We start from the raw sequence: 26,373 nt of genomic DNA, 5'->3' as shown, positions 1-26,373 counted from the left end.
TCAAAGCTCTCTTAAAGCTTTTGCCCTTTTTTGTACTCATTCAAATTTCTTTTCAGTCTGAGAGATCCTGAGAACCACCAGATTATGAGCAGAGCTGATGTGCTGTGTCTGCAACAGGAATGAACATAACTTGTAAAGCAGTAGTGACTAATTATACCAGTGTCCTGGTTGTCTGTGATGACTACATATCTCAGGTGGCTCCAGAAAATGGACTTTCCCAGATCATCATCATTTCACAACAGAAAAATAATCTAGGCCAAAGAATCTAAGCAATGACTGTTTTCTGTTAAGAATGATTTATTAAATATTTACTAAGTGCTTGGTTTGTACCAGGTGTACAGAGGTTATAATTTCATAAAGATACAAACCTAAAACCCATGATGCCTGTTCTGAAGTCACTGTGGCTATTTACACTCTAGCGACAGGAAAAAAAAGCTCTGGGGCACTAGGTGGCTCCGTGGTTGAGCATCTGCCTTCAGTTCAGGTCATGATCCCGGAATTCTGGGATCAAGTCTTGCATTGGGATCCCCACAGGAAGCCCGCTTCTCCCTCCCTCTGCCTATATCTCTGCCCCTCTCTCTGTGTCTCTCATGTATAAATAAATAAAATCTTTAAAAAGAAAAAAGAAAAAAAAAAGGCATGCTCATGGAGGAGCCAGGCAAAGACCTTGTTTCCAAACTTCGAGTCTCTGAGTCAAATAGCCCTCCGCTCTCTTTGAGCATTTAATTATTAGTATAGCCCCCTTTGAATCTGCACGCCGACAAGAGGATAAGATTTGATAAGAATCTCCTTAAGCCAAAGGACAGTGGAGTTCCTATTTGAATAGCCTAGTTTCTAAATTCTGTACTGTTTTAAACTTGCCCTTTTAAACTTTCATGATAAATGATGACTCATCATGACTTTGCTGTTCACTGTCTGGCCCGAGTTAGAAACCCTGTAGTCAATGTTAGTATCTTCCTGTCTTTCATCACCCACATCCAGTGTATAACCTAGTCAATTTGATTCTAGCAGTAAAGTGTCTCTTGAATGTATCCCTTGTATCCCCACCACCATTCTCAACCTGGGATCTCAAGCTTCCTTGCCTGGCCTGCCCTGTTCCTCTCACCTTTGATCCATCCTGCCAGTAAGCCTTCTAAGAACCTCTGCTCAGAAGAATCACATCTCAGGGTATGCTAAAGGTTTAAAGGTGTGATTCTAAAATACCACCAGTACATTTTGGGAAATCATGGAAAAAGGTGAAAAGTGTTGCAGGAAAGCAGTGGGAAAATATCCTAAGCAAAAGAGGGGAAAAACTTGCTAGATTCTTGAAACAATAGGCCAGATTTTTGCTATTTCCCACCCAGGCTTCTAGTTTTTAAAAAAGCCATCTTGGGACACCTGGGTGGCTCAGTGGTTGAGCATCTGCCTTCTGCTTGGGTTGTGATCCCCGGGGGTTCTGGGATGGAGTCCCGTATTAGGCTCCCCACAGGGAGTTTGCTTCTCCCTCTGCCTATGTCTCTGCATCTCTCTCTGTGTCTCTCATGAATAAATAAATAACTAACTAACTAACTAAATAAATAAATAATATATATATTTTTAAAAGCCATCTTATTTGTTTATTATTTTGCTGAGGATTCTTTTATTTGGACATGATGCTTTCCAACTATAATTTTTATTCTGGGTCAAATTAATCATAGAATGCTTATTAAAAGTTCTGACAAATCTTGGTTTATCATTTTTTTAATGCTAGTGAATATCTGCCTTTAGAAAGAAAGAGCTTAAATACCACAAATGGCTGTGCTTCTTTGATTTCTCTAGCATACCAAAGGAGCCTTTTTTTGCCCTGGTGAGACTGAGTACTTATAATAGAAATGAAGAGTCTGTAGTGAAGTTTATGGTCAACACTAAAATCACAGAAATAGCAGAGTTCTGTGTAATAAACAAGTCAAAGGACACTTGAGGGGTTTGAGCTCATCTAAAACACTGGAAAGCAGGTTGACTTTGTCCTTCTGCTCTGGCTTTAAGCTTCCCTACTTGTAATATACTGATGCTATTCAGAAGACCCCTAAGAAACAGAACATTATATTTCTTTAAAAATGTAATTATTTGAGAGAGGGAGGAAAAGAGCACAAGGGGGAGGGAGGAGCAGGCTCCCCACTGATCAGGGAGCCCGACAGGGATGGGGGGGTACTGCAGGGGGGTCTCAGTCCCAGGACTTCAGGATCATGACCTGAGCAGAAGGCAGACGCTTAACTGACTGAGCCACCCAGGCACCCCCAAAACAGAGCATTTTAGAAATGTAAAGGACTTAAGGCTTCATCTAGCTCAATCGGCCCATTTTGGGTGAGAAACCAAAGTTGGAAAAGCAAGTAATTACCCAGGGCCACCCAATAAGTCAGGTCCTCAGAATGGTCTGCTTGTCACCCCAGGCAGACTCCCAAGTGCTTGGCTGGTGCGCATCGAAAGCAGCTGCAGAAAGTAGCTATCATGGTGCCAAATTCTTATCTGCTGGTGTCCTTCAGATTGGGTGGGCTGAATGCCAAGGGGAAACTCAGAGTCTATGAATTCTAATCCTGGACAGTTCTGGTCACAGGGTCTTAAATTTCCCTCCAGAGCAGAAGTTCTGGGACAGATCACAGGGGAATGAAAAGCATGAGTGCATCCTGTGGGTGCATCTGAATCAGTGCATATCTTTGGTGCTGTTTTTAACGGCGGTATCTTATTGTGGCCATATAATCAACCTACACATTTTCTATCCAGTCGTCCTGACCATGCAAATATATGTTAACAATCTGTTCTCACATTCCCATATATATGAGCTAGATGTGTGGCTTGTCGTTTGAATCAGTACCTTGAAGATTTAAAAGTTCTGAACTTGCCAAACTCTCTAGAAGAGAGCTGAGTCAGGATCCCAGTTAAAGGCTCAGATTTAAGGAAAAGTAAGGGACTCTAAAAGTCATCAGGGACGTGATCCTTAGCACTTTCTCAAAACATGCCAAGGGAACATGCAGATCATCTCAATGTGATGCTGCTCTGGATGCTGACACTAATAGACCACCCTTCATTGACTACCTACCATGCCAGGCGCTGGGCTGAGTATTTGGCCTCTACCATCGCCTTTAATGTCCATAACCCCCTCAGGTGAGTCATATTACATCTTCATTCTACAAATGAGCAAATGGGAGCTCAGTGATTTTAAGTCACTTATAAAAGTCCATGCTCTTTTTTTCCCCCAGTTGGTCCAAAACTCATGGTAAAAGTCCATGTACTTAACCCTCACACTACACATTAATCCCAGTCACCAGGCTAGTATTACTTACAGTTCTTTCTGCTAAGCCCTACTCTTGCCTTGCCTGGTGCTGTTCCAGTACTCACCTCACCTGTTATCTCTCTGGGAAGCCTGCAACCATCCAAGGATGTGTGTTTTATTCCCGTCCTCCCAGAGTGGCACCTTCTCTCATGGCGCTTGGCATACTGTGTTTCAATTATTAGTGCATTTGTCCACGTTCTCCTTTAGAGCACTTTGAGGGAGGGCAAACTTCGTCTTATCCAGCACTGTCCTGGCTCATAGCAAATGATCAGTGAGCTCCTTGGATAAAGAGCTGAGGTGAGAATTTATTTGGCAAGATGTTTTGGTTATCCATTGCTGAGAAACAAACTATCCCAGATTTGTAGTTTAAAATGACAAAAATATTACCATCTCTCAAGATTCTGAGGCTCAGGAATTAGGACAGGGCTCAGTGGGGATGACTGACCTTTATTAGATGTCCTCAACAGCTTCTTCACTGTCCACTAAGACATGTCCACAGTTGGATGTAATAGCTGCCCTGGGATCCTATGTCTGGGGCCACAGTCCTCACTGTCAGCTGGGCTCCTCAGTTCTCCTGTGTGTAGACTCAGGGCTTTTCTCTCATGTGATCTCATGTGATTCTATGTAAGACTTCTTACATAGAAACTCAGAATCCAAAATAAGTAAAAACAGAAGTTTCTAGTCCTTAAGGCTTAGACCTGGACCTGCCAGTCACTTCCCCCACCTACCATTGGTTAGAGCAAATCACAGGACTGACACTACACAAAATCATGGATAATGGAGGCCTGGTTCATGGGGGACCATCTTTGGTGCCTGCGTCCCTCTGTCCTAATAGAGTCAACTCCATCCCTGCCCAAGTCTCCAAAGTAATGGTATTACTCAAGGATGACAACCAGGGAAAGAGGATAGCTCAGCCTATTGCCTCCACCACAAGTTGAGGGGAAAATCTATAATTACAGTCTATAAAAGTTAGAGATTCCCAAAGAGTTTTGTGCACAATGAACAGCCAGTGGGATAGTGCAGGGTAAGAAACACCTAAAATGTTCTGTTTGGAATGTAATATATGGCCTACATCTAGCATCATGCAGGTTATATGTATATGGTCTTTCCTCCCCTTAGGGCTCTCTCCTAAACAGTATGTGCTGTTTAGCCACCTTGTCCCCCTCAGACAAGGGCTTCTACCCCTTAGAGCACTGCCCTTTGTGATTTAGATGCTCCTTAATCGAATTTAGCCAGAGGAGTTCCTGTCATTTTTGCACAGGGATACTCCCTCCCGACTCCCTAGCTCTTGGAACAATTTCCTTAAGGATCATCCAAATCCCTTGGACCTCATGTGGCTGAACTGTTTATTTTATGGGATCCATTCTGTGCATTTGAAGATGTTTGCTTCAAAAGAATTTGAGAATTCGTAGAGTTTTTGTTATTATTTGTTTTTGCTTCTCTTGTACTCAGATTTTGTATGCAAAGGCATTTAGCTACTTCAGGGCTGTGTCCTGTATAATTAATCAATATTACCATGAATAAATATATTTGTCTGCCACTTGGCAAACTTACATATAAAAGACTCTTTGTTGAGGATCAGTGGAAACAATTCCCACGTTTCCTTAAATAAACTTCTTCATTAGGACAAAACAACGCTAAGATTCTAACATAGCCCTCAGAGAATATGAAGATATGGACAAAACAAATGGGATGTTGCAGTCATGAGTTTTGAGCATCATTTTCCCTTTCAGCTGAAAGCCAGATCCAGCCCTGAGGCTACAAAAGCTTAAAACAGAAGGGCCAAAGGAACTGAGAAGAGGGCAGAAAGAACAGGGAAACAGTTCAGAAATCCTGGGAGCAGCCTATATGACACCAGCTTAGGCATTGGCCCTGCTGATTTGCCTGGCTAGACTACAGCGGTATTTCCTGGGGGAACGTCTGCCCCATCCAAGACACCACCTCCCAAATTCTCTAACAAATCTCTCTGATCAAATATTTGCTCCTATATCCAACTAAACATGATCTACTTACTCCTGTCCTGCTAAGATTGCCACACGATCAAGAACACATGGAATCCTATCAATGAAAAGGGCCTTAGGAATTACATGGGATAGTGGTTCCCAAATTTTGTCTTGTCTCTGGTCCCTTTACACTTTTAAAAATTATTAAAGACCCTGAAATGCTTTTGTTTAAGTGGTTTATATCCATTGATATTTACTGGATTTGAAATCAAAACCGAAACAAATATTTTAAAATTCATTTTAAAAAACAATAATACATGTGACTGTAACAAACATATTTCTAAGGAAGGATGACTATGTTCTCCAACACATTTTAGTGGGAAGAGTGGCATAGTTTATGTCTTTAACATCTGACTTAATAGAGGATAGCTGTATTCTCATCTCTGCCTTCTACATTAATCTGTCAGGATATGTTATTTTGGTTAAAGTATATGAAGAAAACCCAGCCTCACATACATATGTAGCTGTAAAGAGAAGAAGTATATTGGTGGCCATTTCAGTTAATGTGGATATTCGTTGATATTATGCCAAAGATTTCACAAGTGTAGTTTCTGAAAGGTGGGCTGCAATGTGGAATCTGAAATCGTATCAATGAACTTTTTGTATTCTATTACATCAAAGTCATCTTGTATAAATACATGAATTTGTTTTTTTTATCCCATACATGATTTTTTTTTAAAGATCTTATTTATTTATTCATGAGAGACACACAGAGAGAGGCAGAAACACAGGCAGAGGGAGAAGCAGGCTCCATGCAGGAAGCCCGATGTGGAACTCAATCCCAGGACTCCAGGATCACTGAACTGAGCCAAAGGCAGACGCTCAACCACTGAGGCACCCAGGCGTCCCCCATAACATGACTTTTGATGCTGAGTGTTATGATCTCTATTTTCAAGAGGAAACTAAATGAAAATTTCTCCTTAGTGGCAAAAAAAGAAAGATCCATTAGTTTAGGAAAATTACATATGGCATAAAAAGCAAGGTGATAACAGTGGCAGAGAGGAATGATGGGACAAATTTACAGATGAAGAGTAAGGACACTTAAACAACTGTTAGAGGAAAGAAAGAAAATTAGGAATACAATTTTTTTAAATTAGCATTTATGGAGCATTTCTCAAGTGCTTAATAGAATTATCTCATTTAATCCATTTTCTGTGGGGTAAGATCTATCACTCTTGTCTCATGGAAGAGTGGTAAAGTCACCTGAGTTTGCGGAGCTACAGAATTGTGGGACTAGACTGGAACCATCAACATCCAGACGCGGTAGTTTGCAGTCTTTAAAAATGTACTTTATTTTAAGTTCCAAAAATAACATATAAACTCTTTTTAACAAACAAGGAAAAGTAAAAGACAAAAGCCTCTTGCTCCTTGCCCCCACCCCTGCCCATTTCTATTGCTAATAGTAATAGTCAATACAGATGCCATGTTCTTACCAAACAGAAAGTCACTGCTCTTAAATGCTCCATGATCCTCTTTACTACAGGCAATGAAAGATCCCAAAGTTGGTCCATAATCTATCTATCTTGGTGATAGTAGAACTAACAGGGGTGAAATAATTTGAGAGAACTACTATCTTACTGCTAGTTGTGTTTACAGGATTACATGTGGATTTCAGGTTCTGGCAACTTTCTAGACTCTTTTAAGAGTCATAGACTCACCTTTCACTGTTATGGGAGAGAGAAGAAAGATAACACAATGGCTCAGAACAGAATAGAACAGGAGATGAAAGGTGGATGGGAAGTGCAAAAATGTAAGCAAGGGCGCCCCCAGGGGGTAAGCAGAAGTGCCCAGTGAAAGGGCTGTAGCCAGGTTCTCAGTTACAAAGGGAACCAGTTGTACCTTCTAGCGACTTTTCTCTGAAGTTAGATGCTTGGCAATGAGAAGTCAATGGTTAATATATCTGTTTTTGTTCTTCCAAACATTACTAAAATGACTTTCTCAGTTATTGCTTTTTTTTTTCAAAATTAGTAGCCAAGCTATTTACCTATTAAAATTGCCTATTAGAATAGGATGTGTGCCACTTAGTTCTTTTTATGGAGAGACTGTCTTTTTTTTTTTAATTTATGAAGCATTTACCACCAGGGGGGAAATCTGTATTTATTTTTAAAAATCTTTGTAAATTGTGATGGTCAATGTCACTATCTGTTGAAGGAGCCATCAGGCTAAAGTGAAGCTGTAACTTGAAGCCTGGTGCAGAAGAATATGCACACAATCGATTCAACATCCACAACTAAAGAGAAACGCCTGTTTCAAGATTACAGGGCCGAAAGCATTTCTTTTAAAATATTCATCTTAGGAAGAGGCTGTGAAAGGGGATTTTTTGTTTTCTTTGATTGAGTCAGTATCACTAATAATAATGCCCTGGTCTCTCAAAAAGCCCCCTCAAGAGTATTTTTCAATTTACTCATTTTTCTTTGCTATTCAGTACTTTTTGCATTATATTTCTTAGACTTTTCCCCCCTCAACTTTTCTCACACAGCAGTATAATCAAACTGAAATAACCCAAAAGAGAGACTTTCTTCTTCTTCTTCTTCTTCTTCTTCTTCTTCTTCTTCTTCTTTCTTATTTTTTTTTTCCTTAACCTCCACCATTCTCAGGGCCAACTCCTATTTCTTCAACCCACATTCCTGAAGGAAAATGAAGGAAAAAGAAAATGAGGAATGCCTTTCTACCACTTAGTGTGCACAGTGGTCATGGCCAATCAAGAAAAGACTGGTTCAAGGTGCTTAAAGCCTCTCCCAACAGCTACCTTTGCCCAGAAGCTTGAGCAATTTACCCTGATTCACTGAGATTTACTAGAAATTGGCCTTTTGCTTTCTTCTTCTTTCTTATCACTTAAGACTTGGCATTGAACTTTTTACAGTAACTGGAGCAAAAACAATTCTTTAGAAAGTTTTTTTCTTCTCTATAAATTATAGGATTATGAAGTGGCAATAAAAATGAGTATGCAGGATACAACAGTCTGCTTGTGTAAATCAGTGAGGAGCCCCACTTCAGTGTGGGGAGCAGGGACAGAGGAGGGGCAGGAAAGTTTACCCCTGAAGTGCCCTAAGAGAATATAATTATAGAAAGAAGTATTTAATTTTTTATTTATGAAAATGTGCCCAAATATTGTCTTGTTTATTCAAATGCTTCTTCTTATCTGTATTTAATACAAATATAGCCTCCCCCCATTTTCTATTCTGCTTTTGTGGGACACTTCGGTTTTATAGTTGTAATCCAGGCATTTTAAAGCTGGGCTTCCAAGTCTTTTAAGATTCCTGAAATGCCCACCTGTTTAAAGTGCCCCCTTTGTCAAAGCAAGTGTCCCCACTTTTTTAAGGAGTCAACTTTAAGGGTGCTTTTCACTGCCCACTAGAAGGATTGCTTAAAAATTATCACATTTTTTTTTTTCTGATGGCAATTTTCCCAGGCAGGCACTATTATTACTCCCATTTCGTAGATACTGCAACTAAGACTTAATGGGGTTGCACATGGCCACTAGTCTGTGGATGGCAGAGCTTGAATTTCAGGTGGGGTTCTATAGACGTTCAGGTTCATCTTAACAACATACTACACTGCATCCTTCCCTTGAAAAGGATCGCTTTTGATGGAAGCTTTTGCAAAGGCTTGGTCTGAGAGCTGGCCTCCAGGAGACACCCCCCGCCAAAAGCCAGCCACTCAGAACTTCCCAGGGGGCCTAAGTGCATCTAAACCACTGTGTTAGGGTATTCTGTCACTAGTCACTCCCTACTGAGTTAGTTTTTACCCTGGAACTCCTAATGCCATGGAAACCAGCTAGTGTAGCCCTGAGCCCACTTCTGCTGCTGAAGATTAGATCCTGAGGGCCACAGCCCTCTGATGAACAAAGCTCAAGAAAATGGTCTCAGAAAGCAGTTCTCCAGAGTTTTGGTTTAGTTTAGTTCAAAACAGGAAATCATGCTCCCCCCCTCCCACCTCCCTCTCACCTCCTAAACTCCAGCTGTATTTTCTCTTTCTGGTCAAGAAAACTGCCTTTCGATTTTTATAAAATAACGAACACACCCCAAATCAGGCAGTTGTTTAGGTAGTTTTATCCTTCACACTTTTCCTAATTTTCTAAATGTTCTACAAAGAGAATGCAGCTTTCAAAAAGACTGGCATTTTAAAAAAAACCATCTGATGGGTTCCCAGGCTATTACTTCCCGAGAAAATTGCAGTGAAAAACGGAAGAAAATAACAAGGAAAACGAGGTGGTGTGCGTTAGAAACGCTGTGTAAACATCATTTGGGAAAAAAAAAAAAAGCTCAACTGAAACACAACTTGGCGCCTTGTATTATGATTTTATTCTGCCAATTAGACTTGAGACCCATCCCCCACTCCGGTGTGTGGGCTGTGGGGTTCCTGAAGTACTTGCAATAGTTAAGGATTGGAGTGTGCTTTAAGCTGCAGAAAGCATCGTGTGTGTGTGTGTGTGTGTGTGTGTGTGTGTGTGTGTGTGTGTGTGTAAATATAAGACATGCACCTATATCACTTTGTAGAGCAAATACCTTTCAACGTGGCCCTGGCCCCCAAAGACTCTTCAGGCCACTAAGCCTAGGCTTCTTGCCTCCCAGTAACCCTGGCCTCCAGAAGAATCAGAATCATAGAAAGTAAAGAGAGTTCCATTTGGAAACGCGGTGATCCAAATGGGACCAGCACCCTTCCGCCGGTAAAGAACCAGTCCCAGCCCAGGGCTAAGAGGGCACCTTTAAATGAACTTTGGTACCAATCTAAAGGCGACAAAGACCACATTCTGACAGCGCCCAGGGCCACTCAGGTTTCACACTGTGTTTTATTATTCATACAAAAATAAATTTATTTACATTTGCTAGTTACTGTGGTAGTGCAGCCTCGAGACCGCGGCGCATCTCCCCTGAGGGGGGTCACGAGGCACCCAGCCGCCGCCGCGGACCACCCAGCGCACTCCTCCCGCGAGCAGGGACGTGGGCGCGGGGAGGCTGCGCTGCAGAGCGAGGCCCCCAGAGCCTGGGTGGGGGAGGGCAGCTGGGGATGGTCGCGAGCCGGAGGGGCTGCAAGGAGGTGTGGAAGGAAGGAGAGGGAGGCCCGAAGAAGACCCCAGAGGGGGTGGGGGTGCGCGGTGTGCCGGGGGTGGGGGCGGGGGGTAAGGGGGTCCATGCTCAAGTCTACACCGGGAGCTGAGTAAGAGGGTAGACAGAAGCCGGCCTGGGAAGAGGCGGGAGCCTCGGGTGCGGGGAGGGTTGGGGGTTGGAGAAAAGGGCTTGACTTCGGCCTGGAGGCAGGATCGCCCGAGCGCTCCCTGCAAACCCGGGCCAGGTGGCCTGTGAAAGCGTGCCTCCACCTCTCCCAGGGCGGAGGGTGCGTGCCCCCGCCCTGGGGGGAACAAAGCTGGCCCAGGGATGCCACTCTCCTCTCTTTGCAACCCAAAGACATGCCCCGATGTTGGTCACGCGCGAACACTGCCGTCTTTAAAGCTAATCATCCGGAGCACGTTCTGACCATTGCCTAACATGCCCGTGCTGTGCAGAGCCGCGCCATCATATACAGAGATCTGGCTCAGTCGGACACTAGCTCCTAGGCGTTTTTGGCGCTGAGTTAGTCTACACTGTTAAAAGTCCGAGGTTGGATCTGGTTTCGAGCTGCAGAGACAGAAGGAAGCTCTTTTTGGAGAAGCAAATTGTCGTCGCCCCCGGATCCACAGCAGCCTCAGACCTCGGCGTCCTGTGATGACAGCCACGCGGTCACCCCTTCGGGCTCTCTGCCCCCAACACCCGCCACGTGTCGTGTTCACACAGTTCGCGTTGTGGGGGCGGGGAAGGAGAATTTAGGAGAATCCGATGGAACTTCCCCCATCCTCTGGGGATTCTCACACTCCCTTCTCTCCGTGGCCCCCAAACACACGCACTTAAACAATAATCCCAGCAAGAGAGTTCCATCTAAGCGGTGGTCCCACATAATCTGTTGGCTGCGGAAACTTCTTTGGTGTCAGAGTCGGGCCGTCCTGAGACCACAAAAGGCCATGTCTGTAAAATCAAAGAGAGCGTCAGATATTGGAGAAAGTACCGTCTCAAACCGAAACCTCTCTCCTAAGTGAACCCTGGAATATCCCTGGTTTTTAGTAGCTCAGATTTTATCAGTGCTCTGGGAATTTGGGTGTCTTCTCTCTAAACTAGGACTTTAACTTTACTGAATTTTAATTGCATGAGACATGAGAGGTCTGGTCTCTCAGGATGATTCCGTGAAACTTGCATGAGTTTGGGATTTTGTCTGTTTAATTCCCTTCCTCCTAAACACACACACAGGCACACCATCAGCCCTCCACTCCAAGTAGGAACTAGAATAGGTTCTTTCTCAAGCCGGGAAAATTGGCAGGTCGGAGAGGGACTTTCCAGACAAATCCCTTTTGGGGAAACCTTTCGTATTCTGCAAGAACTTAAAAAAAAAAAAAAAATCCAAAGGCTCTTAAGTAGAGCTCGGCCTTCCCTCCTTCCTTTCAGAAAGTAGGGCTTGTGAAATCGACTCTTTTCTCAGACTCTTAGCTGGAAAAAGTTGGGCGAGAGAGATTTGCCATTCAATCTGCAACCGGGTAGTGGATGCAGAGGGAACCCAGATTCACCCCGGACGTAAGAGACCGGCCAAGAGCTGTCACGGGGCAAAGTACCAGGTACCATGATCAGAGTGAAGGAACACTGACGGGTGGAGGTTCTTCTCCAAGAAAGCGCCCTGGCCCCTCCCCTGATTGGGATACATTAAACTGGACTCCTCGTCCCCCATTCCAGAACCCCCCGTTCGGGTTCCTTCCCCGCGGGCTGGCTCTGCCCGGCGCTCGGGGGCTCCCAGTGCGTCTCCCGGCCGCTCGCCCCGGGCCTCGCGTGCGGCGCTCCTACCAGGTTCACCGGGTGCACATAGCCGTTCTCGTAGCGGTCCTCCTGCAGCAGCTGCCGCAGGTGCGCGATGTAACTGGATGCCAGCCGCAGCGTGTCCAGCTTGGAAAGCTTAGTGTCGGGGGGCACCCAAGGCAGGCTGGTCTTGAGCCTCGAGAAGGCTTTGCTCAGTACGCGCATCCGCGCGCGCTCGCGGGCGTTGGCGGCGTTGCGCTGCGACTGCTTGCAGTCGGCCGCCGAGCCCTTGGGCGGGAGGGGCCTCTTGCCGCCGCCGCCCCCAGCCACGCGCGGCCGCTTCCTCTTGCAGCCCTCCGCGCCGCCCGCCGCGCCCAGCGCGCACCGCTCTTCCTCGCCTTCGGGGTCCTCCTCCTCCGCCGACGAGTTGTCACTGGGCGAGATGTAGCTGCCCTCGGCGCCGCGGAGGGGCGGCCTCTTGGAGGCGGGGGCCGGGTACCCCCGCTGCAGCCCCCGCAGCTCCATCTCCTCGGGGTCGCTCACCGAGCCGGTGGACATCACCGCGTCGCCCACGCCCACGCCCACGCGCGGCCGCCTCGCTCCCCCAGGCCAGCCTCGCGGGCTCGGCCTTCCGCTCCCTCCGGCGGAGGCGGGGGCCAGGCCGAACCCCGAGCAGCACGCGAGGCCCGGGCGGGCGGCGCGGGGCCGCGGGAGCGAGGCTGCCGCCGAGCCGCGGGAGGGAGAGCGCGGCCCGGGAGTCTGCGCCCCCGCCAGGCTCCGCGCGCACGACCGCGAGCCGCGCCTTTTGACACGACTATTTATTTGTACTCCTCGGAACAAACCACCGGGGCGAGGGAGAGGGGGTTGCAAAGGGGGGCAAGAGGTGGGGCGGGGGCGTGGAAGGGGTGGGGACCGGTTTTCTGCCCTCGGGAGCTGTTGGTGGGGGCGGGGAAGGGGAAGTCTCCGGCGGGCCGAGATTTGGGGCCCCGGGGCCGTGGGACCCTCCGATTGTCAAGTGAGGGGCCAGTGTGCGTCCTGCGAGTGCGGGGCGGGACCTTGTTCGGACCCACCCTACCCTACCCTACTTCCACCCCCGACTAGTCGTAGCGGCGGCGACGGTCGCCAGACACCTGGAAACCCCGGGACCGCGACCTCTGCTTCTCCCTCTCCCGATCTTTTCAGCGGAACTCTTTTCCCCCGGTGCGTAACGCCGACTGCACGACTGCCTCCCCAAGGCTTGCCGGACAAAAGCGTAAAAAAAAAAAAAAAAAAAAGCAAAACAAAGCAAACGACACTGAGCAATCCCCAGCGGTTAACCTTTATGATTTACAAAACACTTTGACTCTATTGGTCCGTTCCGTTTTCCAACAATATCTGTGACTTAAATGTTATCTCCACTTTGCATAACTTCAAGTGAAGACGCAGAGATAGATATTTAGCTAAAAGACCCCCCAGTCGCCAGGCTGGTAAGTAGAATATGGACTCGAAATGCGTGTTTGGCATCCCTGGCCCCTCGGTATTCCAGTTGCTTGCTACACGCCTCCCCCGCCACGCACCACAAGCTGTTATATATGCTATTTCCACCGTCTTGAGACTTTCATGCTTGATTTTGTTTTTAATACCACAATGCATAAAATAGAGGATCTTGCCCCCAACTCTTTGAGATATAGTCTAGGGAATCAATTACTATTTTAGATTGTGTACTGCAGAGCACACTCTTGGATGCAGAATGCTAACTCACAACAATCTTCCAAAATAAAAAGGACAAAATAGCATCCAGAATTATGGTGTCCTATACCACCCCAAAATAAACCCTCTGCCCCTTTGTTTCCTTTGGGATCCACCCAAAGGAAACAAAACAAAACCGCAGTCTCATTTTCTAACTCATAGAACCTTTGCGATGCATGGTCTGGGGATGGATGCTTCACTTTGGAGGCAGACACCAGCGGCCAGCTACTGGGCTAGGCACCCTATGACTGCCCACTGAGCAATTAAAACAACAAAATAATCAAACCACAAATAGGGTAAGGTATGGTCACTCCGTTTTGCAATGAGAAAGCGGAATCTTCACACCAGTTTTCTTGTCATTTCCTTGAAAGTTCATAGGTTCCCGAACCCAGCAAAGCGCAAGGAGACAAATGTGCAGTCAGCCCAGGACAGTGGGAAGAAGCCCTGGGGCCAGCTTCCCTCCACCAGCTCAACAGAACAAATGCTCCCGGCTTCGTGCCTGAAGTGCTGCAACAGGTGGCTGGCCGGGGCTGACTTCATCATTCAGGCATCGTTCCACCTTCATCTCCAAGGCCAGGCCTCCTTCGTGGGGGATGTTTCACACAACCTCTCCGTGTCACCATCATTCGCTGAGGTTTTCTCCCTGTATATTTTGTCATTTTGTTGAGGGATGGGGGAGGGGCTCCTTTTGGGATCAGTGGAATAAAAATATAGTTCATTTTAAGTTCTCTCGTGGCTGGGGAAAGGCAGGCAGTACTGGACAGAATGTAGAGTTCTTTAGCGGAGTGCTTGAACTTGAACTTGACTTCAGGTGTGCTGGGTGAAGAGGGAAGTAAAAAGTGAGAAGGGGAGCAAAAAAGATGTAAAAAGGAGATCTCAGGCTAACTTTCTGCATCACCTATTGATGACTTGAATCTATCAGTATAAATACATAGTCTCACACATTAGAGGCAGGCATATAGGTTTTAAAAATCTGGGTTGTTTATACAGGTGCAGAACAAAGTCTTTCTTTAGAAAAGATTAATGGTAGGGAAAGTGCTAGATTTTCTCTAAACAGTCGCAAAAAATCTGTACCCAGCCCCAGCGCGAAGCGGGTCATGGCCAGTTTCTTTTTCTTCAAGGAACTGACTGACCCCAAAAGTTCATGCTTATTTTTTTTCATAGCTTTTTCTTTCCCTTTATCTTTTATGTTCTTTTCTTTTTGATTCTCTATAGTCCTTCTTTCCATTCTTTTTCCTTCCTCTGTATCTCTCCTCCTTCTCCCCTCCCTCCCTCTGTTCTCTTTCAAGAAAGACAGCTCCTTTCACCAGTTTTCTGTTATCTTTCTTTCATTTCTTACTACATTTTCTTCCTTTTACTCATTTTTTTTCAAGTTGCAGACTCCCAGTAAAGATTGGGGCATGTATCATCAAACATTCCATATTAGTATATAACTGTAGTTTGCTTTAAACATATTTGTAATCTCTGACATTTGTCACTTCTTCACACTTTAACATGCTTTTGCTTTTCCTTCTCTCTCAATGCAAAAGTCCCATGAGCTGAACAGTGCAAATATAATTATCTCTTTTGAGAGCCTAGCTGTTTTGTTGTTTTGGCAAGTTACCATACATTGCAAATGAATAATAAAGCCTTTATTTTTCTATTTTTTTAAAAGCATATTGAAAACAATTCCTATTTGCCCATGCTTTGCAGCCTTTTAAATTTGTAGCATGAATATACAGTTGTTTATGGTATCCATTAGTGGTCTTGACATTCCTTAGGATGTGCTTTTTAAGTATGCAATGGAGGGGTGGGTGGGCTTAAGTTACATTATAAAACAAACATTAATACATTTAATAATGTTTTGTAATCCTGGTTTTCCTGCTTATTGGATGTATGACCTCTGGCAATTTACTTTTTCTGAGACCCAGATTGCTGATCTATAAAATGAACTATCTGTCTTATAAGGAAGAGGAAGTATGTAAGCAGTTTTCTGGCCCAGAGCCCCATACATAGAAGAAGATCAATAAATGCTAATTAGTTGTGTTACTATGAATTGTTCTGCCGAACAGCTAATAAGTATCAGGTCGGGAGCTGACCCAAGTTTTGTACCCCAGGACTTGTTCTGGGTTTTAGGTGAGACCAGGATGTTTCATTTGCTTTCCTAGCAGACATCTGGAGTTTGAGGTACATAATCCCATCACCTGACATTCCCCATAGGTCTTGTAAGAGACCTCACTGAGGGAAAATGGACAGACCTGCATTAGAAACCTTTTTTCTCGAAAGTTCCCTTACCCTAAAATCACAGCACTTCTCCAATCCTCACTTTCTCTATTTGAAAATTGGGATAAAATCCCAAAATCAGAGTTATTGAAAGGATTAAATGAGATTGTGGTGTATGTGAAAGCACACTCAGATGTAACACAGAAAAGGCACGTAATATATTAAACATATTTTAAAATGCAATATTGAAATATTGAAAATAGTTTATAATATTAAAAACAGCTTAAACCTTCTTAGGTTTTCTAAAAGGGTACAGTGAGGTTTGTTAATAATTACAGACCATAAAAAAATAGGCCATTTCTGGCTACTGCCCCCTTCTAACCCTGCCTCTAAGTACTAGGTGAGGAAGTCTGGAGTTGGGAAGGTCAGGTGGGTGTAGGCTTTAGGGAGAGCAGGGATTGCATCCACCTTCTGCGAGCAGCAAGGCAAAACATTAGTAGGTAAATGCTTAAGAAATGATTGTTGTGGGAATGCATTTGAATGGATAGAGCCATCCCCGCATGACTTTCCTGGTGGTGTCTTCCTAAAGCCTCCTGATTTTCTGAGCTCTCTGTTGGCTGAAGAAATTGCCCATAGCTTTGGTCTACAAACACACAGTTTCCAGCTGGCCAATATGGGAGCCACTAGCCACACAGAGCTATCGAGAACTTGAAATGAGGCTAGTCATGTACAGTATTGTATAATACACACCAGATATGGAGAACAATACGAATTAGAGAATGTAAAATATCTCATTAATATGTCTTAAAAATTGCATCAAACAATGACAACATTTTGGATATACTGGGTTCGCAAAAATGTCATTAAAATTAATTTCGCCTTTATAATTCCGCTTTTTATAATGCAGCGAAAATTTAGAATTTAGAATTACATATGTAGCTCACATTATTTTCTTTTGGATAATAGAGCGATTAACTATGCCACTGTACATTGAGTGGCCACTGTTTAACGTGGCAGGCGCTGGTGACGTCAACTCCACCCCACTCAGAAAACACGCCCTGGGCGGGGGGAGCCTGATAATGCGGGGAGCACACGTGTCATCAGGCATCCTCTCCCTCGTCCCCGTCGTCTTCGCGGCGCCTCGCCACGTGCACTCGGCCGCATCTGGCCCCGCCCCCATTCTAGAACACGTGGAGAAGCACTTCCGGTGGGTCAGGCTTTCCGCCCCACACGGTAGAGAGAAGCCTTAGCCCCGGAGAAGCGCCACGCTTGATCCCTCAGGCCGGAGGGACACCCTGGGGACATCGCCCAAGCTCCAGGGCCCAGTTAACAGCCCTTCAGAGCAGCAGTACTTGGGGAGCAGGACGCCCAGACCTCCAGACCTCGCAGACGAAGGAGCCCGGGGCTGCGGCGCGGGAGTCACGTGGCGTGCAGGTCACGTGGCGTGCAGGTCACGTGGAGCGGGTCGGGTCGCTTGGAGGCAGGTTACGCTGAGAGCACAGAGTCAGGCCGGCCTCACGCCAGGCGCTGGCTGGTCTTCCTTCAACTGCACGAAGGCACGGGCCCAGCTCCGCAGCCCCAACCCCAGAGGGAAAGGAGCTCCCGGCCCTTGGACGCTGTGGCTACGAGGTCAGGCCCCGGGGCGCAGTCGCAGTGCACAGCGGGAGTTCTCAGTTACCCTCCACCAGTGCACCGCTGCTGGTTAAGTTTTTGATTAAAAAAAAAAAAAAGTTTTTGATTTTTTTTTTTAGATTAAAAAAAAAAACTTATTTATGAGAGAGAGAGAGGCACAAACACAGGGAGAAGCAGGCTCCATGCAGGGAGCCCGACCTGGGACTCGATCCCGGGACTCCAGGATCACGCCCTGGGCCAAAGGCAGGTGCCCAACCGCTGAGCCACGCGGGCTGCCCCGCTGCTGGTTTATTTATCCAAAAGTCTCCGCAAGCTTTTTGCCACCTTGGAGCCTCGAGAGGTGTCAGCGCGTAGAGCGGTCACTACCCGGACACATCAGGTTTGCAGCCGCTCACGGTAGAAAAGTCCGGGTAGGGATCCCTGGGTGGCGCAGCGGTTTGGCGCCTGCCTTTGGCCCAGGGCGCGATCCTGGAGACCCGGGATCGAATCCCACGTCGGGCTCCCGGTGCATGGAGCCTGCTTCTCCCTCTGCCTGTGTCTCTGCCTCTCTCCCTCTCTCTCTGTGTGACTATCATAAATAAATAAAAATTAAAAAAAAAAAAAAGAAAGAAAGAAAAGTCCGGGTAAAGAATGAAAAAGGGGACGGGGAAAGTGGTTAAGATTCAGAAACCCGATTTTCTCTGCCATTCAAGAGGGAAGAAAAAAAAATCCTCATTGATTGTTTGACAAGTAAAAATACAAGTGGGTTTGGGGGAAAATAAATTTTTTTTAAGCACTCTCTGTGGATTCTAGATAGCCAACACCAAGGTATACTGTCCCCTGCCAGTGGAACGCTGCTTGTCTCCTGCAAATGACTTTGACAACTGCATTAACGGAGTAAAACACCCCAGTTCTCAGGGAGAAAAAAAAAAGCCCTGTGGTGAAGTCCTGCAAACGAGGAGGCCTGTTTGCTGAGTCCCTGAGCCTCATTGCTTTGGAGCATCCTGAAGGGTGAACTCGTCTGAGAGCAATCTTATTTTTAAAAAGAAAAAAAAAATCCCTTGAGACAGCCTTGCATTCTTGGGCAGAAGCTAAGAAACTTCTGTGCCAGGAGATTTTTCTTTTAGGGCTTAGCCACAGTACTTTGGAAGTGTGAAAATATTCCATTACCAAGAACATCCCTTGAAGTACAGCACACAGCTCTGGTCTCCAGTATGTGGTCACAAGCCTTGTTAATTGTGGAGTTAGCCTAGGGGAGAAGAACATCCTGCCATGTGGCTCCTACTGCAACGAGTTCCCTTTGCTGTGGAAGTTAGAAGATTTCCCCGCCCATCAGCTGAGTGGCCTTGAGCTGCTTGCTCACCATCTCAGAGTTGTTTCTCTATGTACAGTCCACCTCCCCAAGACTGCCCCATGTTCAGGCACCCCTGGAAACTGTAGAGCATTGTTCAAGGTCAGTTATTATGTTATTTTCCCCATCTTCATTTTCTCTTTGACATTACATATATTGTCCCCATCCTCTCTCCTGCCATCCTATCCTTTTCATACGTCCTCTCCCAATAGTGTCATTCCCCTGCTCAGAGTTGTTTTCATTTTACTAGCCCCCAACCTTCCACTCCCCGCCCCCATGTGCCTCATCCCCTATAGAACACCCAAGTGAAAACTAAATGCCTCCTGGCGCCAGAAGGAAGTTCTCATGTAATAGATACTTTGTGGTGTCAGAGAGCAGGGATTCTGTACACTTTGTCAACCAGTCCCTTAATCAACTCTGCTGTAAAAGAGGGGCCTGGCTTATTTACATACAAACTTTGTTTCCCTAAACCCCAAGCCTCTCTGACCTCCAGTTCTAAAATGAGCTCTCGGAGGTGATCAGAGAACAGGGAGGTGTTTTGGGAAATGTGCCCACTGGTTCTTGATTCCCACCCCCACCCCCCCCCGGCTTATTTGTGCTGCTCTGCCCAATTAGCAAGGATAACAAGCCAATTAGCTTTCAGGGGGAAAAAAAAACTACCCTGCCACATTCTTCTTTAGGTTTGATTCTCAAGCAGAACTCCTTGGTGATGTTGGAAACAACTATATAAGGTACCCTCATGCCTTGTTTCATCCCCCTGCCTCCATTCCCTCTTAGACTGTCACATTCAGGCAACTTCCTTCATGGAAGACAAGGGGCAGAATTAAAAAGAGATGAAAGACTAAATTGTAAACTCAGTGGAGGCAGAGACTGTCTTGTTCACCTGGGCATCCCCAGTGTCTAGCAGCTTGTGAAGGGTACTACGTAAATACGTGGTGGTTGAAAACGTTCACAAACACAAGAACACCATCTGGCCTTCACCCATAATTAATGGGAGGTACACACTCAACCCATAATTTGCCCTTCATTTAACCAAGTCAGTTTATTCCTATGCACTCTACCCCACTATCAACACTTACAGAGACCCAATTACATTTCTCATTAGCTGAGTGGACCTCTAAGGAATATTTCCTGTTTGCAAATGGAGCTTATTTATTTGCCTGCTTTTCGTGTACTATACTTGCCACAACCCCAGGGTTAATTTTAAATTATTGAAGAATTACATTTATTATATACATCCCAACAACAAGACTGTTTGTTATAAAAATGATATCTAGCTTTAAATGCCATTTGTAACTTTTATTCCTGATTGGAAAAAAATCGATTTTTTTTAAACGTTTAGGGGATCATAGACCTACAAAACTCCAAAGTAAACTTTTTATCATAAATTAGGGAGAGAATGGAACCCTTAAAAGTTTACTGGGTAGGCAGAGAAGGAGGATTTAGAGAAAAACAGTAATCGGAGAGGTGAGAGGAAAACCAAAAGAGAATACCATCATGGAAAGCAAGGGAGGAGTTGCAGGACAGAATGTGTGGGGACTTCCAGTTGAGATGGTATGATAAGATCCCATTTTGAAGATTCCCTTGTGCTCCAAACACATAGTCATCAGAGTTAAAACGTAAAAATAGAAGACTGGAAAGAGAGCTGTGTCCAAAAGCAAGAAAAACACCTGTGTGGACCAGGACTGAAATAGAAAATGAAGAGTAGGGTTGAAGCTTTTGGCAGTTCTTCAGGGTCCCCTCCAGGCAGAAGAATCCCAGAGCTGAGTACCTCTGCAGATAAGAGGAGCATAAGCGTCCCATGGGAGGAGGGAGACTATCCTGGGTCTCTACTTAGATTAGGTTGCTGGATGGAGTAGGACTCCATCTTAGTGGTTGCTGCCACTAAAGCAGCAAAGGGAAGCAGGCCTAGCCAACATATTGGCTCTGTGACTGGGTCGTTTACAGTCGTTTTTGTCTCTTAATTATGGGTCACATTTTTCTGCTGCTTCGCATGCCTAGACATTTTTGTTTAGATGCCAGACATTATAAATTTTGCCTGTTAGGTGCTGGATATCTGTATTCCTGTAAATGCTGTTCATCTTTGTTCTGGGATTCAGTTAAGTTACTTGGAAATGGTGTAATTCTTTTTGGTCTTCTTTTTGAGATTGGTAGTAGGAATCAGATTAGCTCACTCTAGAACTAATCATTCCTCCTACTGAGGCAGAAGTCTTAGGTCCACTCAACTCAATGTCCTGTGAACCCTGAGACTTTCCAGTCCATCTGAAGCAGGTATTGTTCCTGGCCCTGTGGGAGTATCTGGCACAGCTCCCTTTAATCTTTTTTTGGTGGTTCTTCCTTCAAGCCTCTGATTGTTTCCTCGTATGCTCTTGTCAATCAGCTGATTACTCTAGGGGGATCCTCTGCAGGTCTTTAAATTCTCTCCCTGGATGGTTCCCTACTTTCTGGAATCTGTTCTGTGAATTCTAGCTACCTTGTTCTCTGCAGTATCAGCTGTCTTCATTCAGTGATTGTGCCTGGTTTCTCTCTTTCTGCTCCTAAGCCCCTAGTCCTTTGTCGTGGCAATAGCTGGGACAGTAGCAATTTTAGGGCTTGCCTTAATAGTTTCCCATCTTTTAGGGTACACTGACCTTCACTACTTCATGCCAATGTTTCGAGAACCTCTGTTTCTTATATTTTGTTTTGTGGTTGTTGCAGACGGAAGGGTAAATCTTAACTATCTTGGCTGCAAGTGGAAGCTTTTGGAGTCACATCTTAGGTGGAAACTCTTTTCTTTTTGTCTTGTTCTTAATTATGAGAATTGCTTGGGTATGGTTGTATGTTGAGGAAGAGATTAAAGGTACTAAAAAATATGAGAAACAGAAGGCAATAGTGATGGGCCAAGTTCCCGGAGGAGGTGGAAAGAATAAGGGCAGAGATTGGCTTTGAAAAACAAGGAATGTGTCTCTCTGCCTAAAATGACATGAAAATAATGTGGGATGTGGGGCGCCTGGGTGGCGCAGTCAGTTGGGCGTTGACTCTTGGTTCTGTCTTGGGTGGTGATCTTGGGGTTGTGGGATCAAGCCCTGCGTTGGGCTCCATGCTCAGTATAGAGTTGGCTTGGGACTCTCTCACCCTCTCCCTCTGCCCCACCACCCCATGCACATGTGCTCTCTCTCTCTCAAATAAATTAATGAATCTTTAAAAAAATCATAATGTGGGATGCTACTGTAGATCAGTAGAAGCTTGTAATGGGAAGTTTAAAAGGTTAGTTCCTGATGGTCTCTTTTCTCAGTAGCGTGTAAGTTCAGGTTATTAACTTCAGATAGGTTAGTAGGCATGAGGTATCCAGATTAACAAAAGTGAGAAATGTGAGAAGTAATCAATTTAGAGAATATAAGAAAGGTCTTCTAGGTGTAAGGACAATTATTTCACAGGAGTGTTAAGAGCCCCGATGGGGTTGACTGACTAGCATTTATACCCATTAACAACAGTGAAGAAATCTAGCATATGGTTGATACATGGTGGTTTTCTGTTAGAAACAGTTGAATCTTGATAAGATTGCTGTTTACCTCGTTGGTAATAAGAACTTGCAAGAATGAGTCATTCATGGGTTCATTAGGTTGTGATGAGGTAGAGAGGCAATTTAGGAACGTGGTGCTTAGGGGAGACTCAGATTTAGATGAAGCTTCTATAGTTGGAGACACATGATATATAAGAGACAAAATGAAGGCATACTTATAATTTTTTTCTTTTGGGGTTAAGTGAAGAGGGAAGGATTTGCAAAGATTCAGTAATGCTATGTTGCACAGGTTCTGAAGGTGCCATTGAAATACAGTGCAATGTGAAAGAATCTATGTATTTCTTATATTCTTCTATTTAGCCTTATCTATGCAAAAGACAAAAATATATAAATGCATGCATACATACATATATAAACATAAACCGTTCTTCAAAATTTAGGCCACCTGCAAGTATTAGTAGATTTCTTTTCAATATATCCCATAGCCATCCCATTCTATAGATCACAGCAAATATTGGGCATTTTAAAATCAGTACCAAGTCTCTGATTTCTCAAGGCACTCACTGGCATGTGATGTAAAGTTTAATGGGGGGAGGAGATGAAGTAGGTTAGCTTGACCCCCCACAACCCTTATTTTTTATTCTGCATACTAAATTTCAATATCTCCTCACATTTTACAATAAAGGTATTGAGGTTTAGAGAGGTGAAGTCCCTCGCTGAGAATAACAGAGATAGTTGAAGGGGAACTCAGAATTCCAGAAAAAGAGCCTAACACACTTGTTATCATATCATGTCCCTGATGGTTAATTTTGTGTGTCAGCTTGACTATGCCACAGTACCCAGATACTGGGTCAGACATTATGCTAGATGTTTTTGTGAAGGTGGTTTCTTTGTTTGTTTGTTTGTTTTAGATGAGCTTAACATTTAAATTGGTAGACTTTGATTAAAACAGATTATCCTCTGTAATGTGAGTAGGCCTTATCCAAACAGTTGATTTTAAAACAATCAGGAAGAGTGACCTCCTCAGAGGAAGGAGTAAGTTCTACTAAGAGACTGCCTTCAGACTTGAATTCCACTTCTTGCCTCCATCTCTAGCCTGCTGGCCTACTTTGCATATATTGCTCTTGGACAAAGAATGCTAATCTGAGAAAATTTAGTAAGTAGAATAATACACAGTGCTAAGCGCTCTGTGTTTAAATTGGGAATTTTTAAATTGTGAATATCATAAAAAAATGAATCTCATAGTTGTTGAAATTTAGTCCTTATTTTAGATGTCATAGAAAAATTAGTCTAGCCAGGGAGGAAAATGTTCCAAGTAACTATAAAATATCAACACATTGACTTTTCATATTTTCTTTTAGTAGTATTATGCAACTTGGTTGAAAACTATACATTTTAATTAGAAATTTTTCTTCACATTGCTTGGATGGATATAACCACTGAATCTTTTCTTAGAATTATAATTCCTATCACAGAACTTACTCCTTACAAATATGCAATTCAGTAAATTTTAGTATATTCACAAGTTTGTGCAAACATTACCCAAAATGAAATACCATAACAATTAGCAGTCACTCCCTATATCCTAGAAACTACTAATCTTTCTGTCTCTGTGTATTTGTCTATTCTGGGCATTATTACATAAATGGAATCATTTAATTGTATTTAAAAGTCATCCATGTTATAAGACGCAGACCTTTTGTGCCTGGTTTATTTCACTAAGTATGATGTTTTTCAAGGTTTATCCATGTCTTAACATATAACAGTACTTTGATTTTGTATGGCTAGATAATATTCCATTGTTTTTATTTTTTATTTTTTTTAAATATTTTATTTATTTATTCATGAGAGACAGAGACAGAGAGAGAGAGGGGGGCAGAGACACAGGCAGAGGGAGAAGCAGGCTCCATGCAGGGAGCCCAATGTGGGACTCCATCCCAGGTCTTCAGGATCAGGCCTTGGGCTGAAGGCAGTGCTAAACTGCTGAGCCATCCAGACTGCCCTCCATTGCTTTTAGATACCAAATTTTGTATAACCATTCATTAATTGATGGACATTAGTTTGTTTACATTTTTTGGCTATTAGGAATAATGATGTGGAGCGCCTGGGTGGCTCAGTGGTTGAGCGTCTGCCTTTGGCTCAGGTCGTGATCCCAAGGTCCTGGGATCGAATCCCGCCTCGGGCTCCCCTCAGGGAGCCTGCTTCTCCCACTGCCTATGTCTCTGCCTCTCTCTCTGTGTCTCTCATGAATGAATAAATAAAATCTTTTTTAAAAAGGGAATGATGCTACAAATATTTCCGTACAAGATTTTGTGTGAACATATGTCTTCAGGTTTCTTGGGTATATATCTAGGAGTAGAAATGCTGAGTCATATACTAAATCTGTATTTAACTTTTTTTTTCTTTTTTTTTTTTCAAATTTTTATTTATGATAGTCACACACACACACACAGAGAGAGAGAGAGAGAGAGAGAGAGAGAGGCAGAGACACAGGCAGAGGGAGAAGCAGGCTCCATGCACCAGGAGCCCGACGTGCGATTCGATCCCGGGTCTCCAGGATCGTGCCCTGGGCCAAAGGCAGGTGCTGAACCACTGCACCACCCAGGGATCCCTGTATTTAACTTTTTGAGAATCTATCATATTGTATTCCAAAGCAGCTATACCATTTTATATTTACAGAAGTGATATAGAAAATTTCCAATTTCTCTACATCCTCACCAATACATTTTATTGCTTTTTGTTTTGATTATGTTCATTCTAGTGGGTGTGAAGTGATGTCTCATTGTGGTTTTGATTTGCATTTCCCTAATGACTAGTGATATTAAGCATCTTATGTACTTGTTGGCCATTTCTGTATCTTTGGAGAAATGTCTACTCAAGTTCTTTGTCCATTTTAAAATTAGATTGTTTAACTTCTTTTTGAATTATAAGTGTACGTTATGTATTCTGAATAAAAATATGATTTGCAAATTTTTTCTCCCATTCTGTGGGTTGTCTTTTCATGTGATAGTGTCCTTTAAAGCACAAGAGTTTTTATCTTTGACAAAGTCTAAAAATCTGTTTTCCTTTGGTTGTTTAGGCTTTTGGCATCGTGTCTAGGAAATTATTATCTAATCTCTGGCCACAAAGATTTACTCCTGGGTTTTCTTCTAAGAGTTTTATTTATTTATTTATTTTTCTTCTAAGAGTTTTATAGCTTTAGCTTTTATGTGGTTGATTTTCAGTTATTTTTTGCATATGATATGAGGTAAGGATCTAACTACTACTACTACTACTGCTGCTGCTACTACTGCTATTACTACTACTACTTCTCCTCCTCCTTTTTGGCATGTGGATATCCACTTGTCCCAGCACCATTTGTTGAAAAGACAGTTCTTTCCCCCACTGAATTTTCTTGGTACCCTTGTCAAAAATGAGCAGACCATAAATGCAAAGGCATATGTATGTATGGATTCTCAATTTTATTCCATTGATTTATATGTCTATTCTTATAGCAATACCATGATGCCTTGATTACTGAAGCTTTACAGTAAGTTCTTAAATTGAGAATCTTTTCCAAGATTGTATTGGCTATTCTGTGTCCCTTGAATTTATATACAAATTTTATGATCAGTTTGTCAGTATTTCAAAACAGCTCAGATTTTTGTAAGAATTATATTGAATTTACAGATCAATTTGGAAAAATATTGCCCTCTTAACAATATTTAAATCTTCTGATCCATTAACATGGAAGTCCAAAGCAGGATACAGACTATAGTATAGCTGTTAAGTGCTGTACTGTACCTCCCCCTGATCAAAACAAAGTTGTTTCCTAACTATACCAGTCTGCTAGACTACTGTAGCAGTTAGGGAAACTTGATCTCATGCAC

General features: G+C 43.9%; 1 protein-coding gene and 1 non-coding gene across 2 annotated transcripts; one reads left to right on the top strand and one right to left on the bottom strand.

Annotated features, from left to right (window-relative positions):
• Positions 1-10,133: 10,133 nt before the first annotated feature.
• On the bottom strand, positions 10,134-12,668 carry MSC (musculin). Its single transcript, XM_055318378.1, has 2 exons — positions 12,159-12,668; positions 10,134-11,294 (listed from the first exon to the last, which is right to left on the bottom strand). The coding sequence occupies exons 1-2, from the start codon at positions 12,666-12,668 to the stop codon at positions 11,208-11,210; spliced, it is 597 nt and encodes a 198-aa protein (XP_055174353.1). The 3' UTR covers positions 10,134-11,207.
• A 13,573-nt stretch (positions 12,669-26,241) lies between these two features.
• Positions 26,242-26,373, top strand: LOC129505441 (small nucleolar RNA SNORA63). Its single transcript, XR_008663535.1, has one exon. It is a non-coding gene; the product is annotated as a small nucleolar RNA SNORA63 (small nucleolar RNA).

The sequence above is a fragment of the Nyctereutes procyonoides genome, unplaced genomic scaffold (assembly GCF_905146905.1).
Source record: "Nyctereutes procyonoides isolate TBG_1078 unplaced genomic scaffold, NYPRO_anot_genome, whole genome shotgun sequence".
NCBI classification, from domain to species: Eukaryota; Metazoa; Chordata; class Mammalia; order Carnivora; family Canidae; genus Nyctereutes; species Nyctereutes procyonoides.
The sequence above is the reverse complement of the archived record's forward strand: the minus strand, read 5'-3'. Positions and strand labels throughout refer to the sequence as shown.

Bases quoted from the DNA above. Each gene is read 5' to 3' on its own strand.
- MSC (XM_055318378.1), bottom strand. From the start codon at position 12,668: ATGTCCACCGGCTCGGTGAGCGACCCCGAGGAGATGGAGCTGCGGGGG. The intron at 11,295-12,158 runs GTAGGAGCGCCG...TTGATTTTACAG, and splicing joins ATGTGCACCCGGTGAACCTG to ACATGGCCTTTTGTGGTCTC.